We start from the raw sequence: 27,904 nt of genomic DNA on the forward strand, positions 1-27,904 counted from the left end.
GGTGGGAACGGCCATGTTATCATATTGCAAGGTTACCATTCTCTCCATATGATAACCGTTGGTACTACATGGTGATCATTCTCTCCCTAAAATAACCATCGGTACTGCATGGTGACCATTCTCTCCATATGATAACCATCGGTACTAAATGGTGATCATTCTCTCCATACGATAAACATGTTGTCATATTTGCATGGTGACCATTCTCTCCATATGATAATCAGTGGTACTACATTGGTGACCATTCTCTCCATATGATAACCAGTGGTGACTACATGGTGACCATTCTCTCCATATGGTAACTATCAGTCCTGCATGGTGACCACTCTCTCCATATGATAACCAGTGGTACTACATGGTGACCACTCTCTCCATATGATAACCAGTGGTACTACATGGTGACCATTCTCTCCATATGATAACTATCAGTCCTGCATGGTGACCACTCTCTCCATATGATAACCAGTGGTACTACATGGTGACCATTCTCTCCATATGATAACTATCAGTCCTGCATGGTGACCACTCTCTCCATATGATAACCAGTGGTACTACATGGTGACCACTCTCTCCATATGGTAACTATCAGTCTGCATGGTGACCACTCTCTCCATATGATAACTATCAGTCCTGCATGGTGACCACTCTCTCCATATGATAACTATCAGTCCTGCATGGTGACCATTCTCTCCATATGATAACCATCGGTACTAAATGGTGATCATTCTCTCCATACGATAAACATGTTGTCATATTTGCATGGTGACCATTCTCTCCATATGATAACCAGTGGTACTACATGGTGACCACTCTCTCCATATGATAACCAGTGGTACTACATGGTGACCACTCTCTCCATATGATAACTATCAGTCCTGCATGGTGACCATTCTCTCCATATGATAACCAGTGGTACTACATGGTGACCATTCTCTCCATATGATAACTATCAGTCCTGCATGGTGACCACTCTCTCCATATGATAACCAGTGGTACTACATGGTGACCACTCTCTCCATATGGTAACTATCAGTCCTGCATGGTGACCACTCTCTCCATATGATAACTATCAGTCCTGCATGGTGACCACTCTCTCCATATGATAACTATCAGTCCTGCATGGTGACCATTCTCTCCATATGATAACCATCGGTACTAAATGGTGATCATTCTCTCCATACGATAAACATGTTGTCATATTTGCATGGTGACCATTCTCTCCATATGATAATCAGTGGTACTACATTGGTGACCATTCTCTCCATATGATAACCAGTGGTGACTACATGGTGACCATTCTCTCCATATGATAACCAGTGGTGACTACATGGTGACCATTCTGTCCATATGATAACTATCAGTCCTGCATGGTGACCACTCTCTCCATATGATAACCAGTGGTACTACATGGTGACCACTCTCTCCATATGGTAGCCATCAGTCCTGCATGGTGACCACTCTCTCCATATGATAACCAGTGGTACTACATGGTGACCACTCTCTCCATATGGTAACCATCAGTCCTGCATGGTGACCACTCTCTCCATATGGTACTCTTGTGAACCAGGTAGAGATAATCATTAGAATGTTGATGATGCTCATGCACTTGACCGTTGGATTCCCTCTGCCCAGTACAAAACTCCACTATAGTGTCATCACCATGGCAACCAGTTAAAGTGATTTTGTGCATATTCTTAGCCTTAGATGTGAACAATTCTCATCAGTGAATCCGACTGATACACAAATTGTCAAATAAGAGCAGTGTGTTTGGAAGTTAGATAATATCCAGTACTGTAGCATGCCTTCAATTGCCTTCTGTATTAGTACTTGCACAGACATAGAGGAGTACTCATGGTTTTGTGCTTGCATAATCATGGATTAGTGCTTTCACAGTCACAGTATAGCACGTGCCACTCACACATAAGCACCATGCCCCCACCAGCTCTCATGACTGCAATCCCCTCATTGTCTTGTTGAGATAGGCAGGGTCATCACAAGGTCAGTTCTGACTTTGGACTTCATATGTTTTATGAAGGACAATATACTTAAGTCATTTTTTCGTGCATTTCATTTCTGTTACAATCCGCATGAAGTTCCAAACAGAGTAATGTACTATAATCTTTAGATAAGATTCACCTGGTGTTCTGGGCAGTTAACATGTGCTGGCAAACTCCTGGTGTTATCTGTGCCTTGCCTGTCTGACAAGAGTGCGAGGTGAACAGCCTATAGCTGTATCTCCATCCTTGCTCAGCTGCCGGTAGGGAGGCAGCTGTGGAAACTCTGGGTAACCTTGTGATTAAAAAATGAGGAATTCCTACAATTAATGCAGAGAATGTTGGAATGTGTGCAAGATGCACTATAAACCAGAAACAATATAAAACTATTGCAGCCAATGTACAGTCATCCCACATATGACATCCTGACTGTGTCCACTAACTCTGTGGTCATGTTGATTAAATCGCAAATATTGTAAACCTCAAGTGACTCTGCGGGCAGTTTTGCATTCTTTGAGAAATTCCCTTGATTTTCTACACAATGGCCCATAAATTAGGGATTTTGTGAACACCCCTTGATGTTGAATTATTACTTTTTTAAGACTGATACAGCTTTGTCTTGCTACAACTGAATATTATCACATACTTGAAAACTTTCAATATCAGTTGTATCCCAGTTGATTTCAGTAGTAAATACCAAATATACAAATTATACCAAAAATATATCTGTTGGTTTATAAGTTGGGGCAGAACTTCCTATTTGGTTTTGTTTAAAAAAGTAAGCCTGAGAAATGAAATCTTGTCAGGTCCTCCCCTATTTCCTTTGGTGGTGGGCTTACTTTTTCCAACAAAACTAAGGAGGAGGTTTTGATCGATTACATAAAAACACTCACAACTATCAAACTTCACCCCCAGACTCCATGTTGAAAAGTATGTTCACTTTCCATTTCTGTCCCTCCCCTCTCCGTTATTGAGGATGTTAAGCTGGTCTGGGGAGAAAAGAAGTGAGTGACTTCCTGCTGAAATTCACAAACACTACCTGCACTTTTCCAGACAATCTAGAAATGAAATGTCATTGTTGGTTGTTGTATAACAATCAGCAGTATTCCAGCTAGTCAGGGTTACCCTAGTTACCCTAGTTACAGTGTTACCCATCCTGCAAATCAAGTCCGGACCAGGCTAGTCAGGGTTACCCTAACCCATCCTGCAAATCAAGTCCGGACCAGGCTAGTCAGGGTTACCCTAACCCATCCTGCAAATCAAGTCCGGACCAGGCTAGTCAGGGTTACCCTAACCCATCCTGCAAATCAAGTCCGGACCAGACAATCCAGTGAGAGTTTACCTAGATACATCTATATTCATAATCTGAACTCAGTATTCTGTAATACTAAAGTGCAGGTCTGTGGTGTACTGTGTTCAACATGTTCACGTTAACTCTCTGGATGGGATTCCTGTCGTGGTTGGACAAATTGATGTATCTGCTGTCCGTGTGTCAGGACACAGCAAAAGAGGCCAGAGTCAGGGTCTGGCAAAGTCATGGAAAGAGAATGGGTGTGGGTATCCTGTCTCACAGTCCCTGAACCACAGTAATTTTCCTACTGCCTTGCACTCTCTGCATTGCTAAAATTCTGTATATTGAGAAACTCAGCATTAGATTCTGATTGAACACCGCCAGTAATCCCTTGGTGTTGGGCGACTTAGATGATGATTATTAGTATAAGACTAGAGTGATGGTTCAGGACAGTCTGGAGGACAGTGAGTCACATGATGCTATGCTGTAAATGAATGCTGTGGTGAGGCAGAAGACATGGAACTTGCAACTGAATCAGATAGAAATAGAAAATGAGATCAGAGCAAATATTTAAAAGCAGTTTCATTCATGAACTTGACTGGCATTTAAGCAGACACCAGCAGCAGCGAATCCCAGCAAACAGTAAACAAGTACTGATGAAAATAGCAACATATGGAGAAACCATCAACCTGCTTCTTGTAGGGGAATACTATCCTTGACATCCCAGACACACGATACTGCAGATACTGCAGGCCTCTCAGTACAACGCAGTTACACCCAGCTAGGGAGACCATCCAATATGTCTGTTGTAGTCACATGCAAACCCAGAAAATACCTTGTTTGTCTTGGTCCAGTGTGTGTCTCCCACTGATTACACTGTGATGTATCACACACTATTGATATTGAGGGAGTGCAACTTCTCGTCTTGTTGCCTCCTTGTCTTGTGTTTTGAAGCCTAAATGTTTTGTTGCTCCCTTGTGTTGTAGCCTAAATGTTTTGTTGCTCCCTTCTGTTGAAGCCTAAATGTTTGTTGCTCCCTTGTGTTGAAGCCTAAATGTTTTGTTGCTTCCTTGTGTTGAAGCCTAAATGTTTTGTTGCTCCCTTGTGTTGAAGCCTAAATGTTTGTTGCTCCCTTCTGTTGAAGCCTAAATGTTTTGTTGCTCCCTTGTGTTGAAGCCTAAATGTTTTGTTGCTTCCTTGTGTTGAAGCCTAAATGTTTTGTTGCTCCCTTGTGTTGAAGCCTAAATGTTTGATTGCTCCCTTGTGTTGAAGCCTAAATGTTTTGTTGCTTCCTTGTGTTGAAGCCTAAATGTTTTGTTGCTCCCTTGTGTTGAAGCCTAAATGTTTTGTTGCTCCCTTGTGTTGAAGCCTAAATGTTTTGTTCCTCCCTTGTTTTGAAGCCTAAATGTTTTGTTGCTCCCTTGTGTTGAAGCCTAAATGTTTTGTTGCTCCCTTGTGTTGAAGCCTAAATGTTTTGTTGCTCCCTTCTGTTGAAGCCTAAATGTTTGATTGCTCCCTTGTGTTGAAGCCTAAATGTTTTGTTGCTCCCTTGTGTTGAAGCCTAAATGTTTGTTGCTCCCTTGTGTTGAAGCCTAAATGTTTTGTTCCTCCCTTGTGATGAAGCCTAAATATTTTGTTGCTCCCTTGTAATGAAGCCTAAATATTTTGTTGCTCCCTTCTGTTGAAGCCTAAATGTTTGATTGCTCCCTTGTGTTGAAGCCTAAATGTTTTGTTGCTCCCTTGTGTTGAAGCCTAAATGTTTGTTGCTCCCTTCTGTTGAAGCCTAAATGTTTGATTGCTCCCTTGTGTTGAAGCCTAAATGTTTTGTTGCTCCCTTGTGTTGAAGCCTAAATGTTTGTTGCTCCCTTGTGTTGAAGCCTAAATGTTTTGTTCCTCCCTTGTGTTGAAGCCTAAATGTTTGTTGCTCCCTTGTGTTGAAGCCTAAATATTTTGTTGCTCCCTTGTGATGAAGCCTAAATATTTTGTTGCTCCCTTGTGTTGAAGCCTAAATGTTTGATTGCTCCCTTCTGTTGAAGCCTAAATGTTTGTTGCTCCCTTGTTTTGAAGCCTAAATGTTTGTTGCTCCCTTGTTTTGAAGCCTAAATGTTTTGTTCCTCCCTTGTTTTGAAGCCTAAATATTTTGTTGCTCCCTTCTGTTGAGGCCTAAATATTTTGTTGCTCCCTTGTGTTGAAGCCTAAATGTTTGATTGCTCCCTTGTTTTGAAGCCTAAATGTTTGTTGCTCCCTTGTGTTGAAGCCTAAATGTTTTGTTACTTCCTTGTTTTGAAGCCTGATTATCTAGGAGCGTCCTTGCTTTGAATACTAGTAGGTCCGAGGATTAATCATTCGCACTAGCAAACATTTCCAACAGTTGTGCTTGATATTTGAAATCTGAAGCATCCAGCCATCTTACTCCAAAATGGTTTCATTGGTAGCCATGTTTGAGTAAGATGGTTGGATGATTCTATGTGCATGTTAACTTTAAACTGAAGATGTTCTATGTTCTATTGCAGAGAGGTCCCCCTTACCCTACAACATGGATCTTGAGATACCTGACGACATCGGTGAGTAGCTGTCTCGTTAGTTGTATTGCAATAGAACATGTGACACAGGTGAGGAAGAACATGTGACACAGGTGAGGAAGAAGACTGCTGTAGGTAAACTAAGGTTCAGTATTATCACACTGCCTGTACTGAGTTTTATAAATCCTAGTATAAGATTGTGTTCTATCATCTCTCATTTGATTGGACATTGATAGGTTGCTCAAGGTTATCTGATACAGCCTTCTACTAGGGTTTGTTTGACCAGTATAGGCAGTGTACTGCCCGAGTTTACTTAAACTGGGGATAAGACATATCACACAGGTGTGAAAGATGTCATGTCACACAGATGGGGAATGAGTCATGTCTCACTGGAGTATAGTAAGTCATTTCTCACAGGAGTATAGTAAGTCATGTTGTACATGTGGGGAATAAGTCATGTCTCACAGGAGTATAGTAAGTGATGTCTCACAGGTGTGTAGTAAGTCATGTTGTACATGTGGGGAATAAGTCATGTCTCACAGGTGTATAGTAAGTGATGTCTCACAGGTGTATAGTAAGTCATGTTGTACATGTGGGGAATAAGTCATGTCTCACAGGAGTATAGTAAGTGATGTCTCACAGGTGTATAGTAAGTCATGTTGTACATGTGGGGAATAAGTCATGTCTCACAGGAGTATAGTAAGTCATGTTGTACATGTGGGGAACAAGTCATGTCTCACAGGAGTATAGTAAGTCATGTTGTACATGTGGGGAATAAGTCATGTCTCACAGGTGTATAGTAAGTCATGTCTCACAGGTGTGTAGTAAGTCATGTTGTACATGTGGGTAATAAGTCATGTCTCACAGGTGTGGAGTAAGTGATGTCTCACAGGTGTATAGTAAGTCATGTTGTACATGTGGGGCACAAGTCATGTCTCACAGGAATATAGTAAGTCATGTTGTACATGTGGGGAACAAGTCATGTCTCACAGGAGTATAGTAAGTCATGTTGTACATGTGGGGAATAAGTCATGTCTCACAGGTGTATAGTAAGTCATGTCTCACAGGTGTGTAGTAAGTCATGTTGTACATGTGGGTAATAAGTCATGTCTCACAGGTGTGGAGTAAGTCATGTCTCACAGGAGTATAGTAAGTGATGTCTCACAGGAGTATAATAAGTCATGTCTCACAGGAGTATAGTAAGTCATGTTGTACATGTGGGTAATAAGTCATGTCTCACAGGTGTGGAGTAAGTCATGTCTCACAGGAGTATAGTAAGTGATGTCTCACAGGAGTATAATAAGTCATGTCTCACAGGAGTATAGTAAGTCATGTTGTACATGTGGGGAATAAGTCATGTCTCACAGGAGTATAGTAAGTGATGTCTCACAGGTGTATAGTAAGTCATGTTGTACATGTGGGGAATAAGTCATGTCTCACAGGAGTATAGTAAGTCATGTTGTACATGTGGGGAACAAGTCATGTCTCACAGGAGTATAGTAAGTCATGTTGTACATGTGGGGAACAAGTCATGTCTCACAGGAGTATAGTAAGTCATGTTGTACATGTGGGGAATAAGTCATGTCTCACAGGAGTATAGTAAGTGATGTCTCACAGGTGTATAGTAAGTCATGTTGTACATGTGGGGAATAAGTCATGTCTCACAGGAGTATAGTAAGTGATGTCTCACAGGTGTATAGTAAGTCATGTTGTACATGTGGGGAATAAGTCATGTCTCACAGGAGTATAGTAAGTCATGTTGTACATGTGGGGAACAAGTCATGTCTCACAGGAGTATAGTAAGTCATGTTGTACATGTGGGGAACAAGTCATGTCTCACAGGAGTATAGTAAGTCATGTTGTACATGTGGGGAATAAGTCATGTCTCACAGGTGTATAGTAAGTCATGTCTCACAGGTGTATAGTAAGTCATGTTGTACATGTGGGGAATAAGTCATGTCTCACAGGAGTATAGTAAGTGATGTCTCACAGGTGTATAGTAAGTCATGTTGTACATGTGGGGAACAAGTCATGTCTCACAGGAGTATAGTAAGTGATGTTGTACATGTGGGGAATAAGTCATGTCTCACAGGTGTATAGTAAGTCATGTCTCACAGGTGTGTAGTAAGTCATGTTGTACATGTGGGTAATAAGTCATGTCTCACAGGTGTGGAGTAAGTCATGTCTCACAGGAGTATAGTAAGTGATGTCTCACAGGAGTATAAAAAGTCATGTCTCACAGGTGTGTAGTAAGTCATGTTGTACATGTGGGGAATAAGTCATGTCTCACAGGAATATAGTAAGTCATGTCTCACAGGAGTATAGTAAGTCATGTCTCACCGGAGTATAGTAAGTCATGTCTCACAGGTGTATAGTAAGTCATGTTGTACATGTGGGGAATAAGTCATGTCTCACAGGAATATAGTAAGTCATGTCTCACAGGAGTATAGTAAGTCATGTTGTACATGTGGGGAATAAGTCATGTCTCACAGGAATATAGTAAGTCATGTCTCACAGGAGTATAGTAAGTCATGTTGTACGTGTGGGGAATAAGTCATGTCTCACAGGTGTGTAGTAAGTCATATTGTACATGTGGGGAATAAGTCATCTCACATAGGAGAGAAAGAACTCATGTCCACAGTTGGGGAATATGTCATGTCAAACATGTGAGGAAAGGGTGATATCGCACATGTTAGGATAAAGACATGTGACACAGGTAGGGGATAAATCATGTCACATAGATGAAGAATAAGACATGCCACATAGGTGGGGAATAGATATATCACACAGGTAGGGAATAAGACATGTTAAATAGGTGGGGAATAGAGATGTCACACAGGTAGGGAATAAGACATGTCACGTAGGTGGGGAATAGAGATATCACATGGGTAGGGAATAAGACATGTCACATAGCTGGGGAATAGAGATATCACATGGGTAGGGAATAAGACATGTCACATAGCTGGGGAATAGAGATGTCACACAGGTAGGGAATAAGACATGTCACAAGGTGGGGAATAGAGATATCACATGGGTAGGGAATAAGACATGGCACATGTGTGGGGAATAGAGATATCACATGGGTAGGGAATAAGACATGTCACATATGTGGGGAATAGAGATGTCACATGGGTAGGGAATAAGACATGTCACATATGTGGGGAATAGAGATGTCACACAGGTAGGGAATAAGACATGTTATATAGGTGGGGATTAGAGATGTCACATGGGTACGGAATAAGACATGTCACATAGGTGGGGAATAGAGATGTCACACGGGTAGGGAATAAGACATGTCACATAGGTGGGGAATAGAGATGTCACACAGGTAGGGAATAAGACATGTTACATAGGTGGGGAATAGAGATGTCACATGGGTAGGGAATAAGACATGTCACATAGGTGGGGAATAGAGATATCACATGGGTACGGAATAAGACATGTCACATAGGTGGGGAATAGAGATGTCACACAGGTAGGGAATAAGACATGTCACATATGTGGGGAATAGAGATGTCACATAGGTGGGGAATAGAGATATCACATGGGTAGGGAATAAGACATGTCACATAGGTGGGGAATAGAGATATCACACGGGTAGGGAATAAGACATGTCACATAGGTGGGGAAGGGAATAGAGATATCACATGAGTAGGGAATAAGACATGTCACATAGGTGGGGAATAGAGATGTCACACAGGTAGGGAATAAGACACGTCACATATGTGGGGAATACAGATGTCACACAGGTAGGGAATAAGATATCGATGGCATATACGACATTACAGGCAGTTGCGGAACAACTATATGTGTAGCTGACACCAGTTGGGGAACAACTACATGTGTAGCTGACACCAGTTACAATCACAGTTGGCAGTACCACTGAGATATATGCTACCACTACAAGCAAATTTGCTACCACATGGTTTCCTTGCCATATTCTGGCTGCAGATATCAGTGCGGGTTTCAGACGTCAGAGGGAGTTCCAAGCATATTCTCAGGTGTAGGATATTGCCCTGATATTCCTGATGAACTGGCCTACATCTCCTGATAGCACATGTTTCACCTCAAGTTTACAGAGAGCACATATGGGTGGAAATATACCCTAGACTCTCCACAGATATTCAAGATCATGTAGAGACACCCAGCTTGTTGTATGTGTTATGACAGATATAAACAGCTATGTTTTGTGAGAGATATATCCAGGTATGTGTTATGACAGATATACCCAGCTATATGTTATGATAGATATACTCTGCTGTGTGTAATGACAGATATACTAAACTATGTGTAATGACAGATATACTAAACTATGTGTAATGACAGATATACTAAACTATGTGTAATGACAGATATACTAAACTATGTGTTATGACAGATATACCTAGCTGTGTGTTATGGTAGAAATACCTATCTGTGTGTTATGGTAGAAATACCTAGCTGTGTGTTACAACAGATGTATTCAGCTATACATGTGTTATGACATATCCCATATTATCCTTACACATACTCAAAGCTGAAAGAGATTGGTCTCAGTGGCCGGAGACCCGATGTTGTGACGGTGCTATGTCGTTACCATTATCTAAGAGTGTCCACTTGGTTGCAAAGACATCACTGTCTTCTAAATTGGTGTAAAAGTCCATGCGCTAAACTCTATTTATGGATGAGTTTTTGGATAGTGTGCTTTACTTTGTTGTTCATTGGTCCAGGAATAATGACTGTTGGGACCTATTTTTATCTACCTATTTTACCGTGCAGTATACCTCTATCTTTTCATAAGTATGTACAGGTCGAGCACATTTCTCCTTACACCTGTGTTATACTGCAGCAGCTGCCAACACCACCTTCACTACACAGCAGTCTGACAGCAGTCTATTTTCGTTGTTCAGTGACTCATCAAATATTTTGTCTCCAGGAATAGCAAGACGTTGCCTCAAGCTTTAACAGCGACTGTCTTGTCTCAGGAGCTGTTGTTACACTGTCTTGTCTCAGGAGCTGTTGTTACACTGTCATGTCACAGGAGCTGTTGTCACACTGTCTTGTCTCAGGAGCTGTTGTCTCACTGTCTTGTCTCGGGAGCTGTTGTTACATGGTCTTGTCTCAGGAGCTGTTTTTACACTGTCTTGTCTCAGGAGCTGTTGTTACACTGTCTTGTCTCAGGAGCTGTTGTTACACTGTCTTGTCTCAGGAGCTGTTGTTACATGGCCTTGTCTCAGGAGCTGTTCTTACACTGTCTTGTCTCAGGAGCTGTTGTTACACTGTCTTGTCTCAGGGGCTGTTGTTACACTGTTTTGTCTCAGGAGCTGTTGTTACGTCGTCTTGTCTCAGGAGCTGTTGTTACACTGTCTTGTCTCAGGAGCTGTTGTTACACTGTCTTGTCTCAGGAGCTGTTGTTACACTGTCTTGTCTCAGGAGCTGTTGTTACATGGTCTTGTCTCAGGAGCTGTTCTTACACTGTCTTGTCTCAGGAGCTGTTGTTACACTGTCTTGTCTCAGGAGCTGTTGTTACACTGTCTTGTCTCAGGAGCTGTTGTTACATAGTCTTGTCTCAGGGACTGTTGTTACATAGTCTTGTCTCAGGGACTGTTGTTACACTGTCTTGTCTCAGGAGCTGTTGTTACACTGTCTTGTCTCAAGGGCTGTTGTTACATGGTCTTGTCTCAGGGGCTGTTGTTACACTGTCTTGTCTCAAGGGCTGTTATACTGTTTTATGGTATTCCCAGAAATAACTGAGAAGGTTATGTGGGCAAATATCTAATGCATGTATATAAACTACTGAAGTTGTACTTGCATAAATACTTTGAGATTTGATTCTCTTAAATTCTATGTCTCTTTTCAGTACAATATGAGACCTCCTGGTCGTGCTATACATGACTGAATGTCCCCAAGTACACATCTGATCATAATTTGCATATCCTAATATCCACAATATTCAACGACTTCTTTCTTCATATCCTCAATATTTCTTTCTGTTTTGGTTTATTGTCCTTCATTACTCCCCACACATTCCCAGTAGTGTTATGATTACTCCCCACACATTCCCAGTAGTGCTACGATTACTCCCCACACATTCCCAGTAGTGTTACGATTACCCCCCACACATTCCCAGTAGTGTTACGATTACTCCCCACACATTCCCAGTAGTGTTACGATTACTCCCCACACATTCCCAGTAGTGTTACGATTACTCCCCACACATTCCCAGTAGTGTTACGATTACTCCCCACACATTCCCAGTAGTGTTACGATTACTCCCCACACATTCCCAGTAGTATTACGATTACTCCCCACACATTCCCAGTAGTGTTACGATTACTCCCCACACATACCCAGTAGTGTTACGATTACTCCCCACACATTCCCAGTAGTGTTACGATTACTCCCCACACATAGCCAGTAGTGTTACAATTACTCCCCACACATTCCCAGTAGTGTTACGATTACTCCCCACACATTCCCAGTAGTGTTACGATTACTCCCCACACATTCCCAGTAGTGTTACGATTACTCCCCACACATACCCAGTAGTGTTACGATTACTCCCCACACATTCCCAGTAGTGTTACGATTACTCCCCACACATAGCCAGTAGTGTTACAATTACTCCCCACACATTCCCAGTAGTGTTACGATTACTCCCCCCACATTCCCAGTAGTGTTACTATTACTCCCCACACATTCCCAGTAGTGTTACGATTACTCCCCACACATTCCCAGTAGTGTTACGATTACTCCCCACACATTCCCAGTAGTGTTACGATTCCTCCCCACACATTCCCAGTAGTGTTACGATTGCTCCCCACACATTCCCAGTAGTGTTACGATTGCTCCCCACACATTCCCAGTAGTGTTACGATTGCTCCCCACACATTCCCAGTAGTGTTACGATTGCTCCCCACACATTCCCAGTAGTGTTACGATTACTCCCCACACATTCCCAGTAGTGTTACGATTGCTCCCCACACATTCCCAGTAGTGTTACGATTGCTCCCCACACATTCCCAGTAGTGTTACGATTGCTCCCCACACATTCCCAGTAGTGTTACGATTACTCCCCACACATTCCCAGTAGTGTTACGATTACTCCCCGCACATTCCCAGTAGTGTTAAGATCTAGGCTGTAGCTGGGCTGGTCTAAAACTTTAAACGTTTTCCTTCTGACAACCACTGATCACTGACCACTGTCATTACTGGGCCATTATCATGCTGGAAAATCCATATATCTTATACAGTGTTTGGGTCATGGGAAGGAGGTGATCATTTATGTTGTCAACATATCATTCCTTCATCTAATTTCCAGTGAAAATACACAACAACATAACTTCATGTGATGATATCCCACACCGCATGTGACACTTTGGGCTATGATCTGGGAGTTAGTAGATAGGTTTCAAATTAGAGCTTAGAAAAATCCAAACAGATCTTTCATCAGAAAAGAAAATATCATCCCAGTCTTAAGTTTTGTGAGCCCTTCATGAGTTTAAACATCCTATATTTTGTGCATCTTTCATCAATGATGAGGGAATTCCACGCTTTTTCACCCGGTTAAGTCTTTCACAATCTGACCAAGTTGCCAGCGATCCTCAGTATCATACTTCCTTGACCTCTCTACCCCAGTCTTGTGCTCAGTCCCAATTCCTCACTGGAGTTTCTTCCTGACATAAGAATGTCATGTCTACAAGCTAACCCTTTAGCTTTAGTAACACCAGTTTCAAAATCATCTAGAGCCAGCTTTCTTGTCACTTCTGCTGTCAAATCTGCCCTGTGGACAAAGGAAGCAGTAGTATAGGGAATGACAGTTCTAAAACACTTTCAAGAAAAGTCTCTACAAAGCCTTATTTACTAAATAAGGCTTTGGTTGGGCCCTTAGCTCTTGCTACTATTACCCCTACTACTTAACGTGTGTTGGAGGTAACACTGTGCCGTACGGTACGATCAATAATTCTTCTCTTACAAACCCCCTACCCGGCCCATCCCTCAAGTAGTACAAGTTAGGTTCGTCGGCTTTCATATCCACTTTATCTATGTTGTAAGTTTTGACTGACCATATAGGATCGGTGGCCCGCTTACGGCTATCACCCTCGTGTTCCCCCGGCTGGTATAGATACCTCACTAGGGCCCTATCTGGTATCTGTTTCTCCTTCCCACGCAATGGAGCGGCCGACTCTGCAACTATTGATTTTAGTTTGATAGCGTCTGCCGGTTTCTTACCGGTGAGACGGGTGACTTCATGGTTGATTGCCGACACCACCTTGGGTAACCTCGTGACCCATTCAGTCGATCGTTTTCCAGGGGTGGCCATCTCCCTAGCATACTGATATCCGAACAAGCGCTCAGCCAAAGTCCTATTAAATCTCTCAACTATGGCTTGGCTGCGATGGGCTCCGGCCGTGCCACGCCTGACCTTTGTATCGTGTTTGGCTAGCAGTTGTGACACGGCACCCATGAACTCCCGTCCGGGGTCAACTTGCAGCTCTGTTGGCCACGTCAGCGGGCTGCGTTTGTATATGCGTTCGAATCCTCTGGCTACCTGGGCCGAATCTTTCGTGGTCAAGGGTTCGGCTTCCTTGTAACGACTGGCTACGTCCACTACGGTTAAGGCATACTTGTACCTCTTGTCGTGGGGTAGGAACAGTAGGTCTGCCTGGTGAACGCTATTATGTATGTTAATACCGAACCTCCTTCTAGGCACGTAGCGTGGTGCCGGCAAATAGATCTGCCACAGGGCTTGTTTTTCAAGCCACGCTTTGGCTTCCTCCGGGGGTACTCGCGCTATTTTAGCTAGCTTATCTACTGCGCTAGCTCCTTTCCAGTACCCACGCAGGCTGTAGTAAATAGCCTCAAATTTTTTCATGTCCATACGCGTATGTGTTTATCCCATCAATAGCTATCCAACGTTTCGTGTCCATAGGCGACAGGGACGTCTTGTTTATAGTCAGTCCGTATATCTTATGTCCATCACTTCTAAGTGTCTTCATTTTATGCCTTAAACGTACGGGTCTTGAACAGGTCTTCCTTGAATCTGGCGTGTTTGATGTGTTGTTTCACCACATACTTCTTAACCCCCTTAGCCTTCCGGATCTCACTATTGTCGGCTTTCAGTATGGAGTACATCTTAGGTCTCAAACCTATGTACTCGGCTATGGGCGTGCCAGCACACTCGTCCTTCATCTTACCTAGGACCTTTTTATTTACCGTACTGTGTATGGCATGGGTCTTAGGGTAGTCGCTGGTGTCGTATAAATCGAGGTGTTTTTTCATGTCCTCGTACACGTCCTCGGTTCGAATCTCCATCAGCAGGGAATCCGTGTCAGTGTACAGCACTTCACACCTGTCGCCGTACTGTTTCTTGAGCTCGTTGTAGTAAAAGTCGTACATCAGGTGTTTGGATAAATCGAGGATGCTCATCCCCACGTAAACAGGCCGGTTGAATTTTATGTGGCTTTTCTTCATGTGTAGGGCAACCAGGTTGTCTGTGAATATCTTACTACGGTTGAATGCTGGACTGGCTATCAATCTCCTGAGCTTGTCTTCCTCACTCGACCGAACCAGCTTCACGGTCACACGTTTCCTCAGGTTCTCCATAGTCTTACCAAACACCGAGTTGTTCATGAGCTTGTAGAGATTTTTCTCAAAATCACTGGTGGCTTTTTTTCGTAGGTCTGTGTTCATTCTGATGTAGGGCTCCATCCATGGGCTCTGGTCGAACATGAGCACCCTGTGTATTTTGGTCAGCCTCATACCCAATGACAGGTACAGCTGTAGGTTGCGATAGTGAACGATGTACTTGGTCTTATTCATTAAGTTAGGCACGAGTTTTTCAACGTCTGTCACACGCCCACCTAACAAGTTATGTTGGTACTCAGACATCCAGTCTGGGTTAACCCTCATACGTTCGGGGGCCAGGGGGTAGCTGTTGTGTGATGTGTGTAATTCCTTGGTATACTCTAAGTCAACCTCGAGGATATAACCTTTGTTCGAATCTGGTGCAACCCCCATAACATCAACGTGGGGTACCCATTCGAATCCCCCTGTAGGTAGATACTGACTCATGGCCCAGCCGTACAGGTTGTTTGCGTCGAGGTAGAGAATGTGATTGGTTGGCTTGTTAGGATCGTAACCTTTCACGTATTGATTATTTGCTTTCGCGTATCGTTTGGATGCCATGGAAATCCCACCTCGCAAGCCTTTCTCAATGAATAGGTGCATGTCGTAATCTGTGAGCAATTCCAAATTAACTCCGGTCTTTTTAAGCAAGGCGTCCCACGACAGACCTGGGCTGGTGTAATACCATGCGGGGTCGAGTTTATACTGCTTGAAACACGTCCGCCTAAACGTCTCAAACACGTCGGCTAACAGCAGTACATCTGTCCTCAAGTACAGGTCGTGATAATCACCCAGGTTCTTACAACCCAGTTTATTCCATACGTTAGTCGCGTGCGAGTAATCATCTCGTGAGACGGACGCCTCATTCAGCTTGCTATAAAAGCAGTCAATAGGGGGTAGTCTGGTCTCGGTGAACTTGACCCAACTATCCATGTACTCATAGGGGTACACACCCTTCCTCATAAGCAGGGGTCTAGTCTCGGCGTCTGTGTATCGATCGGTGATAGGGAAGGTATTGTTGGCCTTGACCAGACTGTCGAGTGACGACAGGAGGAACTGAAACGAGTCAATGAACCTAAGTCCGTTTAAGCTGAAGGAGATGTATCTCTCCATGTTGTTGGGGATGCACGTTATATTACCATCGATTTTCGCGATGGCCTGCATGATCAAGTGTGAGTCGTACCCTCTCAAGTTGTGAAAGACAACGGGGATGTTTATTGTCTTAGGGTTGATTTTAAGCTTGAGGTTGCACGCGCTGTGAGCGGCGCCTCTATACTTACCAGTTATGTGGCAGTGATCTCTCACCGAATCACCGTTAAGTGGTGAGTCACACACGTGACATTTAGTGCTACGCTTGTGAGCTAGCTTGTCGTCTTGGGTCAGACGCATGGGAGCGATTTTATACAATGCATTCCTAATAATTTTTTCTTCCTCCTGCAAACACTTTAGAAACCTTTCAGCCGCGTCAGGGCCCCTATACACTACCGGAGCTTTCGTTTCCCCGTCACAACGGACGACAATGTATCCAAACCCACAGGCTTTATGCTCTTGTGTCTTGTGGGTGAAGCTCTCACCACTGGGGGGTGTGGGGGAATCCCCACCCACAACCAAGGCTTCGAAGTCGGCGTATATGATATAAGGCACAGACATTTGGTTCTTGTGGTTACAGAATTTTAGGATATTATCACCTTCCTTAGGCATGTCGACTCGTATAGCCGTCTGCCCCACACCTTGGCAATCCTCCCGGTGGGATTCTAATAAATCAGCTCGACTGAAACCGTGTAGGCATCGTACACAAAAGTGTTTTTCCCCATCGTGTTTCGACTGGTCGTGCAACAACCGGCTGAGATGTTTTATCCACGTGTAGTGATACTTGTCACCTCGTTGGATCATGAATATATTGATAACTTGGCGATCCTTCACCGGGCTGACCCTGTGTACTATTGTTTTGTTACCTTCGTGCCCAAAGACATTTATAGCCATATTATTCTGTTTTTCTACTTTAGTGATCTGGGATATGGGGGTGGGTTCATCTATACCATCCCAGTTGAGCCCATCATCCTGAGGATAATTAGAAGGCCTGTTCGGATTAGTGTCAGCTGGAAATAAGGCTGACCTGATAGCTAACCTCAGGCAATCGTTTCCTCTATTCTTAACGTTTACTATGGCATGTTTGTTCTTATAGTAGGGAGGCAAGGCTAGGTATGACCCGCCTCTGAACGGCACGTAGTTAGCTATGTCTAGATAGACATTATCGATTTTATCTACAGCCCACCCGGACCCCAAGTGTGTGTAGCGTTCTAGGTATTCTCGTATCTGCTGAAAACTGGTATCGATTGATGCGTCAATGGTCTCTGTATGTGTGACGACCTCTTGTTGACCTCGTAAGTAAGGCTGAACATATTCAGTGGTACTCCCAACCTGCTTATCGAGCGACATTTTCACTGTGATCTGAAACTTGACACTTCCTAGGTTATTTAGTTCCTGGTTGACCTTATCAGCTATCAGAGGCTTGATATCTGTAATGACTATGTTTCTATCAACGTGCATGCGCCAACCTCTCAAATAGTTGCCTACAGCGCGCTCAGTGCGCACGAACTGTAGGTCAATAGCTCTATTCTGTCGTAATAATTCTACAAGCTGTGGTTTTCTCATACGGGAATACCCGCCTAAACCCAAATCGTGTGCCTCGGCTTTCAGTTGTTTTACAGTGGGAGGTTTTGCTACGGGGGCATGTGATAACAATGCGGTTAACCCGGCTCTCCCCAGGTTTGAATAACCCGTGTATCCAAGCTGTTTTGCTTGAGCTTTTGATTGTGTTACCGTAGGAGGGGCTTCTAAACCTAGTAATCTCAACAATGCTGACTTCCGCATTCGAGAATACCCGATCACACCTCTCTGTTTTGCGACCCGCTTCAGCTCGCGCACAGTAGCCATAGTGTTTACACCTAAGAGAACCAATGTCTAATTGGTTCACAGTAAAGGGAGGTAACCCTTAAGTGGCTGTTTCACGCACTGTTGGATATGTGTAAAACATTTAATTGGAGTCTATCTTGAGCAGTCGCCTACGTTCTTTTATGTAGCCCTTTTTATTCTCGTAGATGAGTTGATGTCTGACTACGTTCGCTCCGTGAGCTTTACATAGACAGTAGTGCCCTTTAACCCCGATACCACACACAGAACACGTGTAGTTAGGACTTCCCATATGGAAACAACAGAACCCCTGATTCCTGCATTTCCTACCACAGGCCTCGGTCTTCCCCATAAGTATGTATTCGCATCGGTATGGAGCGGGTCTCATGTTTACTTATATAGGTATTTTAATTTAATTGCTTCGCAACCAACGCAGTAGCTGCTATACCCAACACTATGAAGACCAGTTCACGATTCATTTGTCCCTTGGATGGTGTGTAGTATTGAGCGAGTGTGGGTTTATTGAGCGGTTCCAATCGTTTACCAGTTAGTAGGTAGTATTCTTTCATTGCTTCATCGACATCGTTGAATGTTTGAACGGCATGGTTTTCACGCGTGAGTTGTTCGTTAATAAAATCGATCCTCTGGAGGCGTTTTTTAGCGTACTCGGCCTGTGCCCTTTGTAATTTCTCAGTAGCGAGATCGTGCCGCTTCCTTTCTTCCTGTATTGCGTGATCATCTCGTAGTTTCGAGAAGAGGAAATTACTCCCGGAAAATGCCAGGGCATTCACTAACGCCCCACCGGCCATCATAGCTATCGTGGCCATCCTATATTTATTTCATTATATTTTCAGGTATTATTCCTTGTTTTACTAGGATGTCTTTTGTGGCCATCGCCATACCAAGGTTCATTATGAGCATACCCATATCCTGCAGGTTGAAATCTAGCTTGATAGTTGGTTGTTTAAGCACCATTTTAGTCAACCGAGCGTACCCTACAGCTAGACTGGCGACCACTGTGGCGTGGTATGCGTCGTTGACGAACGTTTTCCCCTCAGACATTACGTATATGGTATAAAATATTAAAATTATAACATGATATGCGGGTTAATAGTGGGGGTACCCCCACTGTTGGGGGTTACCTCACTGTTTGGGGGTACCTCACGGTGAGGGTTTCCCTCACGTGTATATAACCACGAGATAGCCAAGGCAGCAGTTACGCCTACAGCCAACAACAGTCGGGTTGGGTTGGTCACTTTATGTTGGTTACACCACCGTTTTTTACCGGCAGCTACTCTCTTAGGATTCTTCTGCCTGGTTACTGTTGGGGTCACTTCCCCCACTGTGGGGTGTACCCCCACTGGTTCCTGTGAAGGGGTCTCCACCGTCACCTCGGGAGGGGTTTCCCTCAGTTCCCCCACTGGGGTTTCCTGTGCAGCATCCATCTATACTATTATTATTATTCTTTCTCTCAAATTGACAATGCTTTGCCGTGATAATCGCCGCCGTCACTGGAGCCAACAACATACCATATTTGTGGTACAGCTCGCAGCTGATAGAGCTCACGGCGTGTTCGATAAAAGGGTCTTTCTCGAGGTCTTCCCACAGGTAAAGTCGGCGCTCTGGTGGAATGGGAAGGAAGTATGACACAATACCGGTGTATATCTGGGTCATAGCCGATCCTATTGTCTTTGTCATTTCTGCTCCGAGCCGGGACTCGTATCTAGCGTACAGCTTATCGATTTCTTCGGCTGACATTTTGTGAATTTTATCCGGAGTGTAGTCTCCAAAGTAATGTTTGGCTTTGCCGCCAACAGCCAACGCCACCAGTTTCTCTCGCTTATCATCAGTGGGGCCTGCCGTACCCCCAGGTACTAACTGTTCGAGCAATTCCTCACACTCCATCTTATAATATAACAAGTAAGATTTAGTTTTAACTATATAATACCCGATGCAGACAAAACACAGAGAAATGAAGGTTAAGTTACACACAACAAACACTTCGAATATCATAGCTATATGCTTAGCTTTGCTTAGCTTTAGCTTAGCTTTAGCTTAGCTTTAGCTTAGCTTTAGCTTAGCTTTGCTTAGCATACTATATAAGCCACGGGTTGGTCGGTTTTGAGCACGAGCTTAGCGTGTTTAGTTTCAGCGAGCTGTTTCTTCACCCGTTCCCGTTCTAATTTACTCATCACATCGTTCTCTCTCAAACACTCCTCGAACGAATCCCTGTCCTTGCAGTGAAATAAGGCCACCCATCGCGTCTGCTCCCGTAGGTCTTTCAACACCGAGTTGAACTTCTGCGTTAGCACCCAGATGCTGTGATTTGCATGCCGGCTGGAGAAGGCCAGGTACGATAGCATGTCTCTCTTTTTTGTTATCTCGCGATTAGCGCTGCAGTCGTCCAGTATAAACAGCGTCGGTTCCCCTTTAAATTTCTCGTGAAGAGCTTTCAACCAGTCCTGCAGGCGTGTTCCAGGGTCGATTTTGTGTACGTCCGGGTCCGTCATCACCCAAGGTCGCGCGTACGTTTTATTCATGCTCAGAGTAGGGCACATGATAACGATGTTATCGAAGACATCCTTGTAGTAACCCTCCAACATATCCAACACGAAAACGGTCTTCCCACAGCCAGTCTGCCCGCACACTATGGCGCAGTGTGGGTCAGTGGGTAGTTGTGGGTACCCCCGGGGGGTGTGGGGGTCTCCCCCATCAGTAGATGGCTTGCACGAATCTCCCATTGTGTATATTAAGTTGCGCGTCCATAATAACGTACAGATATAATTTCAACTTACCAGCGGTTTGAGCCTTCTTAGTAATCTGGATGGTTATCCCTTCGCTGCCGTTATCTATACGACGCCCGCTACCGTGCAGTTTATCATCATCCGTGGATCGCATGTCCAACCATAGGGCGTACTTGGTGGTCAGGTATTCACCGATCTGCACGGAGCCGAGGTCCAGGTCCTTTGTTATGTAATCCCCCACTGGTAGCTTTTTTATCTCATCCCACTGCTGGTGTGGTCTCATACCATGACTGAACAGCTGGTTGGGTACGCCCTCGATGGTCACTTCCACCTTTTCAATCTCGGGGTTGAAAAACTTCTCGCTGTCCCTCCGGAATGGATCGTAATCCTCCACGGGGACGACCAGGATACCTTTCATCGATCGCGCCGGCACGTTCAGGTTGATATTCCACACAGTGTCGCTCTTATCTCGCACGACTGATCTATGCCTCAGTACGCGATCGTACAGGATAGCCATCTTCCCAGAGTACTGACTTCGAACCTACCTGGCCAGCTCCGGGCTAGTGACCATGTCGAACTCCAGAGAGATGTTGTCTATGGCATAACTGGCCTCATCACCGTTCGGCGTACGCACTACTTTGCTATAGTCGTTAAACGTGAGCTTGTATTCGAGCCTATCACCCAGCGCGGCCTGGTAAAACGGCGCGTGTCCCGTGAGCAACTCGAAGTCTAGCGGCACGCAGAATCGATTCCCGTATGCTCGAGCGATGGCCTTTTCACCGTCCGATAGCTTGTCTTGCTGGTCTTGCGTGAAGACATACCCTATGCGCGCCCGGGTTGATTTGCTGATGCCCTGGTACACATCATTGACTCGTTCTCTCTCGCTTTTCCAGAGATCCCTGTAGCAGTGAAACACGTCGCTGTCGTCGATGCTCAGCACCTCGTTACCGCTGATCTTGACGGTCGTTTTCTTGATGATGGCTCGACCCACGTTCCGCACTAGCTCGCGTTTGTCGTTGTCGGAGGTCAACGTGATATTGAACGCCAGTCGAACAGTGCCTGGTAGAATGAGGTCATTCTCACCAAGGTTTGGAAATCTAACCAGCAGAGTTTGATTCTGGTCTATCTTGCTGGGATTGTTGGTGATGGTCACCGACTGACGCATGACTCTGGCTCCTAATGGCTCTCTCAATCTTCTGAAAGGATCTAATTTTCTGCCGTACATTATTATATATAAACGAAATATATTTTTAATACTAAATAATGGCTGAAGGCATACCTATGGATAATATGGGGGATGAGATTATGAATAATGAGTGGGATTATCCTAAGAATGATGCAGAGATCGAGCAGGAGACCTCATTCAGTACTGGCCTACAGCCGGCTGTCGAGCAGGAGACCTCATTCTCACCAAGGACCACACTTGTGAAGGGCGCCGTCGACGATTATTACAAAGCAGTTGAAAAAAGAGACGACATCAAGCCGTTGTGGCGAGACTATACAAAGTTTACCCTTGTCGAGGGTAAGCTGCGTTTTTTATATAATAACCAGGAGATCGATCTCATGAATAAAATCACGGGAGAACCGCTTGCTTTATCAACATTGGTCGGTAAAACTAATCCTAATTTTGTTAAAAATGAACTAGGTTTCAGAGATTACGGTGGCGCGCGACCTAAGATTCCTCCGAAGAAGATTCCCGCGAAGGTCAATCAAGATCTGGAAGGCATCAGGGACGCCACATCGGTTCAAAACATGACTTATAATATTGAAAAGGTGTTGGCTGATTACGAGAACAAGCCCTTCCCGGGCCTAGAAACTACCTTTCGGGAACTGAAGGGGTTGGACCTGTTGATGCAAACCATTCGTGGTCATCTCTGGAAAAGCACGGCCAAAGTGAGTGAGATAGACGACAAAATCGCCTATGAAAAGAAAAAACTCGGTGAAACTGAGGACGAGTCTATGAAAGCCACCATCGAGGAACGAATACGTACTTTGGAAGATGAAAGGCAGGTCTGGTTGGAGACAGCGTCCGGCTACAAAGAAAAGCTTCAATCCCAGACCAACCGTGTGCGGGAAACCATCAATCAAGTCCTCTACCGAGACACCACGTTAGCAGACAGGATTCGGATATTGTTCCGGGAGCAAGGGATCACCATCGCCAGCATTCTGACTGCATTTGGTTTCATCATATCAACCCTGGTGGTGTCACTGACAGGGGGTACTGTGGTGCCTGCCGGCGGCGGAACTCCAAGTGGCAGTGGGGGTGTTAAAGACTGGATAAAAAAACTCGGGGAAGGCCTAGCTAAACTGGCTGGTAAAGCCGCCGAAGCCCTTCCCGGCATCCTGGGTAGCATCGTCTCGTGGTTGTTGAGCGCTCTGTCTAAAACTGCCATGTGGCTCAGTCAAAACCTGTGGGCAGCCATCGTCGCCGTGGCGGGTCTGGTGTACGTAGCGGCTAAAAAATCTTTAACCAAATAAGTCCCAAAGCTACCCCACCAACCACCAGGGCCGTTTTACTATCAATATGCTGCTGATAGGGGGGTACCCCCACCTGCATATGAGGGTGTGTGGGGGGTACCTCCACATGAACTTTAGACTCCGGGGGTGACGTCACTATACCCGTTTCACGTGGTGGAATGTGTGGGATATAGGTGGTGTTAATATCGGGGTTGATACCCAACTTTTGATCCGCCGTGGCTATGACTATTTTGTTGTTATAACCCACCACTTTTTTTACTCTCAGTTGCATATCACTCGGAGCCATGTACAGCCCCACGCCGAACACGTAATTGACTTTCGATCTGGCGTATTCTAACACGTTTTGGTAACGGTCGATGGCCCACGGGAGATCAACTGGAGAATTGATAGCATCCTCAACGTTGGAAACGAACTGTTTCTGAGCGTCGTAAGCAGTTCCCTTACCGAGGATGTTGGAACGCGTCATCGACTGCGCACCCAACAGCGCCCACACGTACGTTCGAATCGAGTCGTTCAACCTGACTACCCTGGCACGAGTGAATCCTTTCGACTTGTCCAGCATAAACATTTTCCACCCGTCTGCGGTTGACTGCTCCACTTTCTGGATTGTGAAAGCAACACCACCTTCAAAGTCCATACGATCATCCCTCCATTCATTACTCGATAAAGCAAAGTCCTGCCTAAGTATACCTCGTTTCAGTAAATCATCACTTGCATCTTTCACTGGTTTTGGTCCATATTTGGTAGGTTTAGGAACAATATCATCTAATGCATGGAAAAAATTCCCAGTACTAAACATTTTTCGTTTCATAAAGTTTGTTAGTAAATCTTTCTTAAATGCTTTTACTGAGAGCCCATCGCTGTAAGGAATACCCAACCCGTGGTTCAGCCCCGGCAAACGCCAATCCGTCTTCGGGTTTATTTCGAATTCATTGCAAATACGTTCGTAGACCCGTCTATCGTACGGGTTGTTTGTTGCGTCCCACGCTTTGAACTGCATAGGGTTGTTGAACCAAGCGTGGACTGCCTTGATGTTAGTCACCGAAAGCTTATACTTATCGAACACATCTAAAAGCTGGGCATTGAAATACAACTCAGGAGCAACCACGATCTTCATGGGGGAGAAATCTACGTCCAGTTTAGGGTAAAACAACATTTTAAAACTCTTATATAATGAGCATATATACTCTAACATGTACATAACACTTCCAGGAATAACGAGCAGTGAGGCCGTTCAGCTGACGCACGCGATCGATAACACATCAGGCCAACTCGAAGTCGCACTCTGCGATATCACCTACCTACCGCAATGGACTAACATCAACATCAGCAACAATAAGCTGTTCGTCAGTGGAACTCGCAGCCAGATAACTGACGGCTACTACAGCGTGTGCTCTCTAAACGACGAGGTCTTCAAACCCCTGGGAGCCGAACTCAAGATGAACGACTCAAACGGTACAGTGGTGTTAATCAACAACGGAAGAACCTCATTGAGGCTCGGCCGACCATTAGCGAGGATACTCGGTATGTCTCCTGACGAGATAAAACCAACAACAACCGTCACAGGCACGAAGTTACCTGATCTAGTACCGTACCGAGAGCTGTACATTCATCTCGGTCAGGTGAGCACAACGTACAACATTCAAGGAGGTCACCCTTCCACTATACTGAGAGCAGTGCCGGTGAAAACTGAGAAATTCAACGACGGTAGAACCGAGTCGTTTTCACCACGGCAGTATAAGAGATTAACCCAGGGCAACATACCTGAGCTGACAATATCGGTGTTAGATATAAATCATAATCCTGTAAATATAGAATACCTCAGCTTAACGCTTCATGTAAAATGACCAGCGCACAAGGGCCCGGAGTGAAAAAATGCGTCAATATCGGGATCTCCGACCTCGGACACACGCGCGGTTTCGACGCTCCCGGAGTAGATGGTACATCGTACGCCTTTCAACTGAAAAACAACATTTACAAACGCGTTGAAGTCCCCTCCGGTGGAGCCCTAAGTGATATAATAGATACCACAAGAGCAAAAGTCAACACTAAGTACGCCCTTGTCAACACCGGTGATAATAACTGGATAATATACCCATCGTTCGGGGGTAAACTGTTCGACTTAGACGATGTTGAGAGCACTACCGTCGTCCAAAACAAACCATATATGCTCGTCTTCACCGAAGATGGCAAGTGGGTGTTGTTACCCGATAACGACGACTGGTTTCTCAATATTAGACTCGTCTCTCCCTACGTGTTCACGGATAACAAAGACAACCACCTAAACAAAGTCATGAACAATGGAACCCTGCTCGTGGCTTACGTCCCAACTCAGAGACGTAGCATAGTCGTCAGCCCACTCGACACTATGGCAGCCCACATGCTATCGAGTAAACTGACCATACAAAACGTGAAATTGCAGTTGGTGTCTGAATTCGAAGGCGTGGTCACTATATTAGAGAGTCTACCGGCAAACTCAACACTGATCATCAAAGTCTACCTAGGGGAACCATCGGGGAATGATGTCCAGATCGTGAAAGGGATCAAACTCGGGTGGGGGAAACGACACCAGTATCAAGTTTGCAACGTTTACGTGCGGGTGGGTTCCGACTCCAACACCAGTCTGCAGGGGGTCAACGTGATCGTGGAAAACACGATATCACTAACCAATATCTTCCTGCCTGCCAACATACACTTCATGGGTATGAAGTTCACCCCTGAACTATTATCAAAAAAACAGTTGGAAAATATATTGTAATAGTATAATAATGACCAGTCATCATCCCAACACTACGCTTAACGACCTAGGAGATACGGAGGGTTTTCGATCAGCCTGGTGAGGAAGACGCCTTATATATCCTGCACTTCAAAGACAACGTGTACAGACGGGTGTCGTTATCAGATTTAAAAGAGCCCAAATGGCTGATCAACTTAACTTTCACCTCACCTTATATCACATTAAAAGATGGGGTGGAAGAATTGGAGTTGGTCTCTAAGATTAGGAATAACGGTATCTGGCCCGGGGATTTCATTCCGGAGAGTGAATTACGTATGATAACTCTTGGTATCGAAAAAAATATGTTAAAGTCTATAAAAAAAAATAAATTAACATTTAGCAATAATGCTTATAGCAGATATCTTGATAGAATATTAGTCCCTTTCACACTCACCATAGAAGTCTTCTTTGGTTTAGATAATGAAAACACCTCAAGAGTACACCAATTTTTACCCGGGGTGTCAATACACTGGTTTGACGAACACCAAGACCAATATTGTCGTATTGTTATGCAACGGGATACCTACGCGGACCCTATAAACCGCTTAATAAGCCTCAGTGGGGTTTTTATTACAACAGGAAATTCTATTAGACTCTCACCTATTACCCTGACTAATAGTCTAGATCTTGTAGACTTCAAATTCATTAATAGATTTTTAACTGAAACCCAATTAAAATATCTTTCATAATATATATTATAGGATGGGTCTGTACCCAGTCGTAGAGGAAGTAGCGAAGACGTTGGAAACCGTAGATGGGTTCCGCTTGAGGCAGTTATGTGATGTGAAACGTCAACTAGAACATGACCGTGACACGGGGAAAGCACTATGTAAGAAGTACAATAGAGCTTTCAATATCGTGGACGGGGCTGACACTACCCTTATGGCAACCAGCATGGGACTAGGGGCTGCAGGTGTTGGGTTGTTAACCACCATCGTGGCTGCACCTATAGTGCTAGGTTTTGAAATAACAGCTGGGATAGCGGGGGTGTTAGGGTTGGCGCTTAAGTTGGTATCACGCAGACTGCATCGTAAGGCATTGAAACACGACGAGATCAGGGTTCTGGCCGAAGCAAAGCTCAACACAGTGAGTGAGCGTATTTCCACGGCACTCTCTGATAGTAAGATCTCAGAAGAGGAGTTTCGTTCAATCCTCTCTGAACTCACAAAATATAACGGAATGAAACAAGATATTCGGTCCAAGTCTCGTAAGTCTGCTATCAGCGAGGACGAGAAAAAAAAGTACATAGAACAGGGGATACAAAAAGCCCAGCAAGCCTTTATTACGAACACCAAAGAGATCATAGGCGGTTCACGTTAAACTGTTTCATCGATATAAACGTGACATAGGCACAGTGTTACCACCAACACACGGTAATAGTAGCAAGTTGGCACGCCAACTTTTTTGTAGTAGGGGTAATAGTAGCAAGAACTAATGACCCAACCAAAGCCTTATTTAGTAAATAAGGCTTTGTAGAGACTTTTCTTGAAAGTGTTTTAGAACTGTCATTCCCTATACTACTGAAGCTGTCTGCTACACCAGAAGTGTAAGACCATGAGTAGTGGTGCAGAAGCTGGTCT

General features: G+C 44.4%; 1 protein-coding gene across 3 annotated transcripts in view; it reads left to right on the forward strand.

Moving 5' to 3' along the window:
* The window catches only part of LOC137280690 (unconventional myosin-XVI-like), a 236,700-nt gene that overhangs the window by 196,137 nt on the left and 12,659 nt on the right, over window positions 1-27,904 (forward strand). For all 3 annotated transcript variants that reach the window (XM_067811903.1, XM_067811906.1, XM_067811904.1), the window contains exon 34: window positions 5,799-5,849. In XM_067811903.1, coding sequence (XP_067668004.1) covers window positions 5,799-5,849 — 51 coding nt within the window. The remainder of the gene's footprint in view (window positions 1-5,798; window positions 5,850-27,904) is intronic.

The sequence above is a fragment of the Haliotis asinina genome, chromosome 4, assembly GCF_037392515.1.
Source record: "Haliotis asinina isolate JCU_RB_2024 chromosome 4, JCU_Hal_asi_v2, whole genome shotgun sequence".
Classification (NCBI taxonomy): Eukaryota; Metazoa; Mollusca; class Gastropoda; order Lepetellida; family Haliotidae; genus Haliotis; species Haliotis asinina.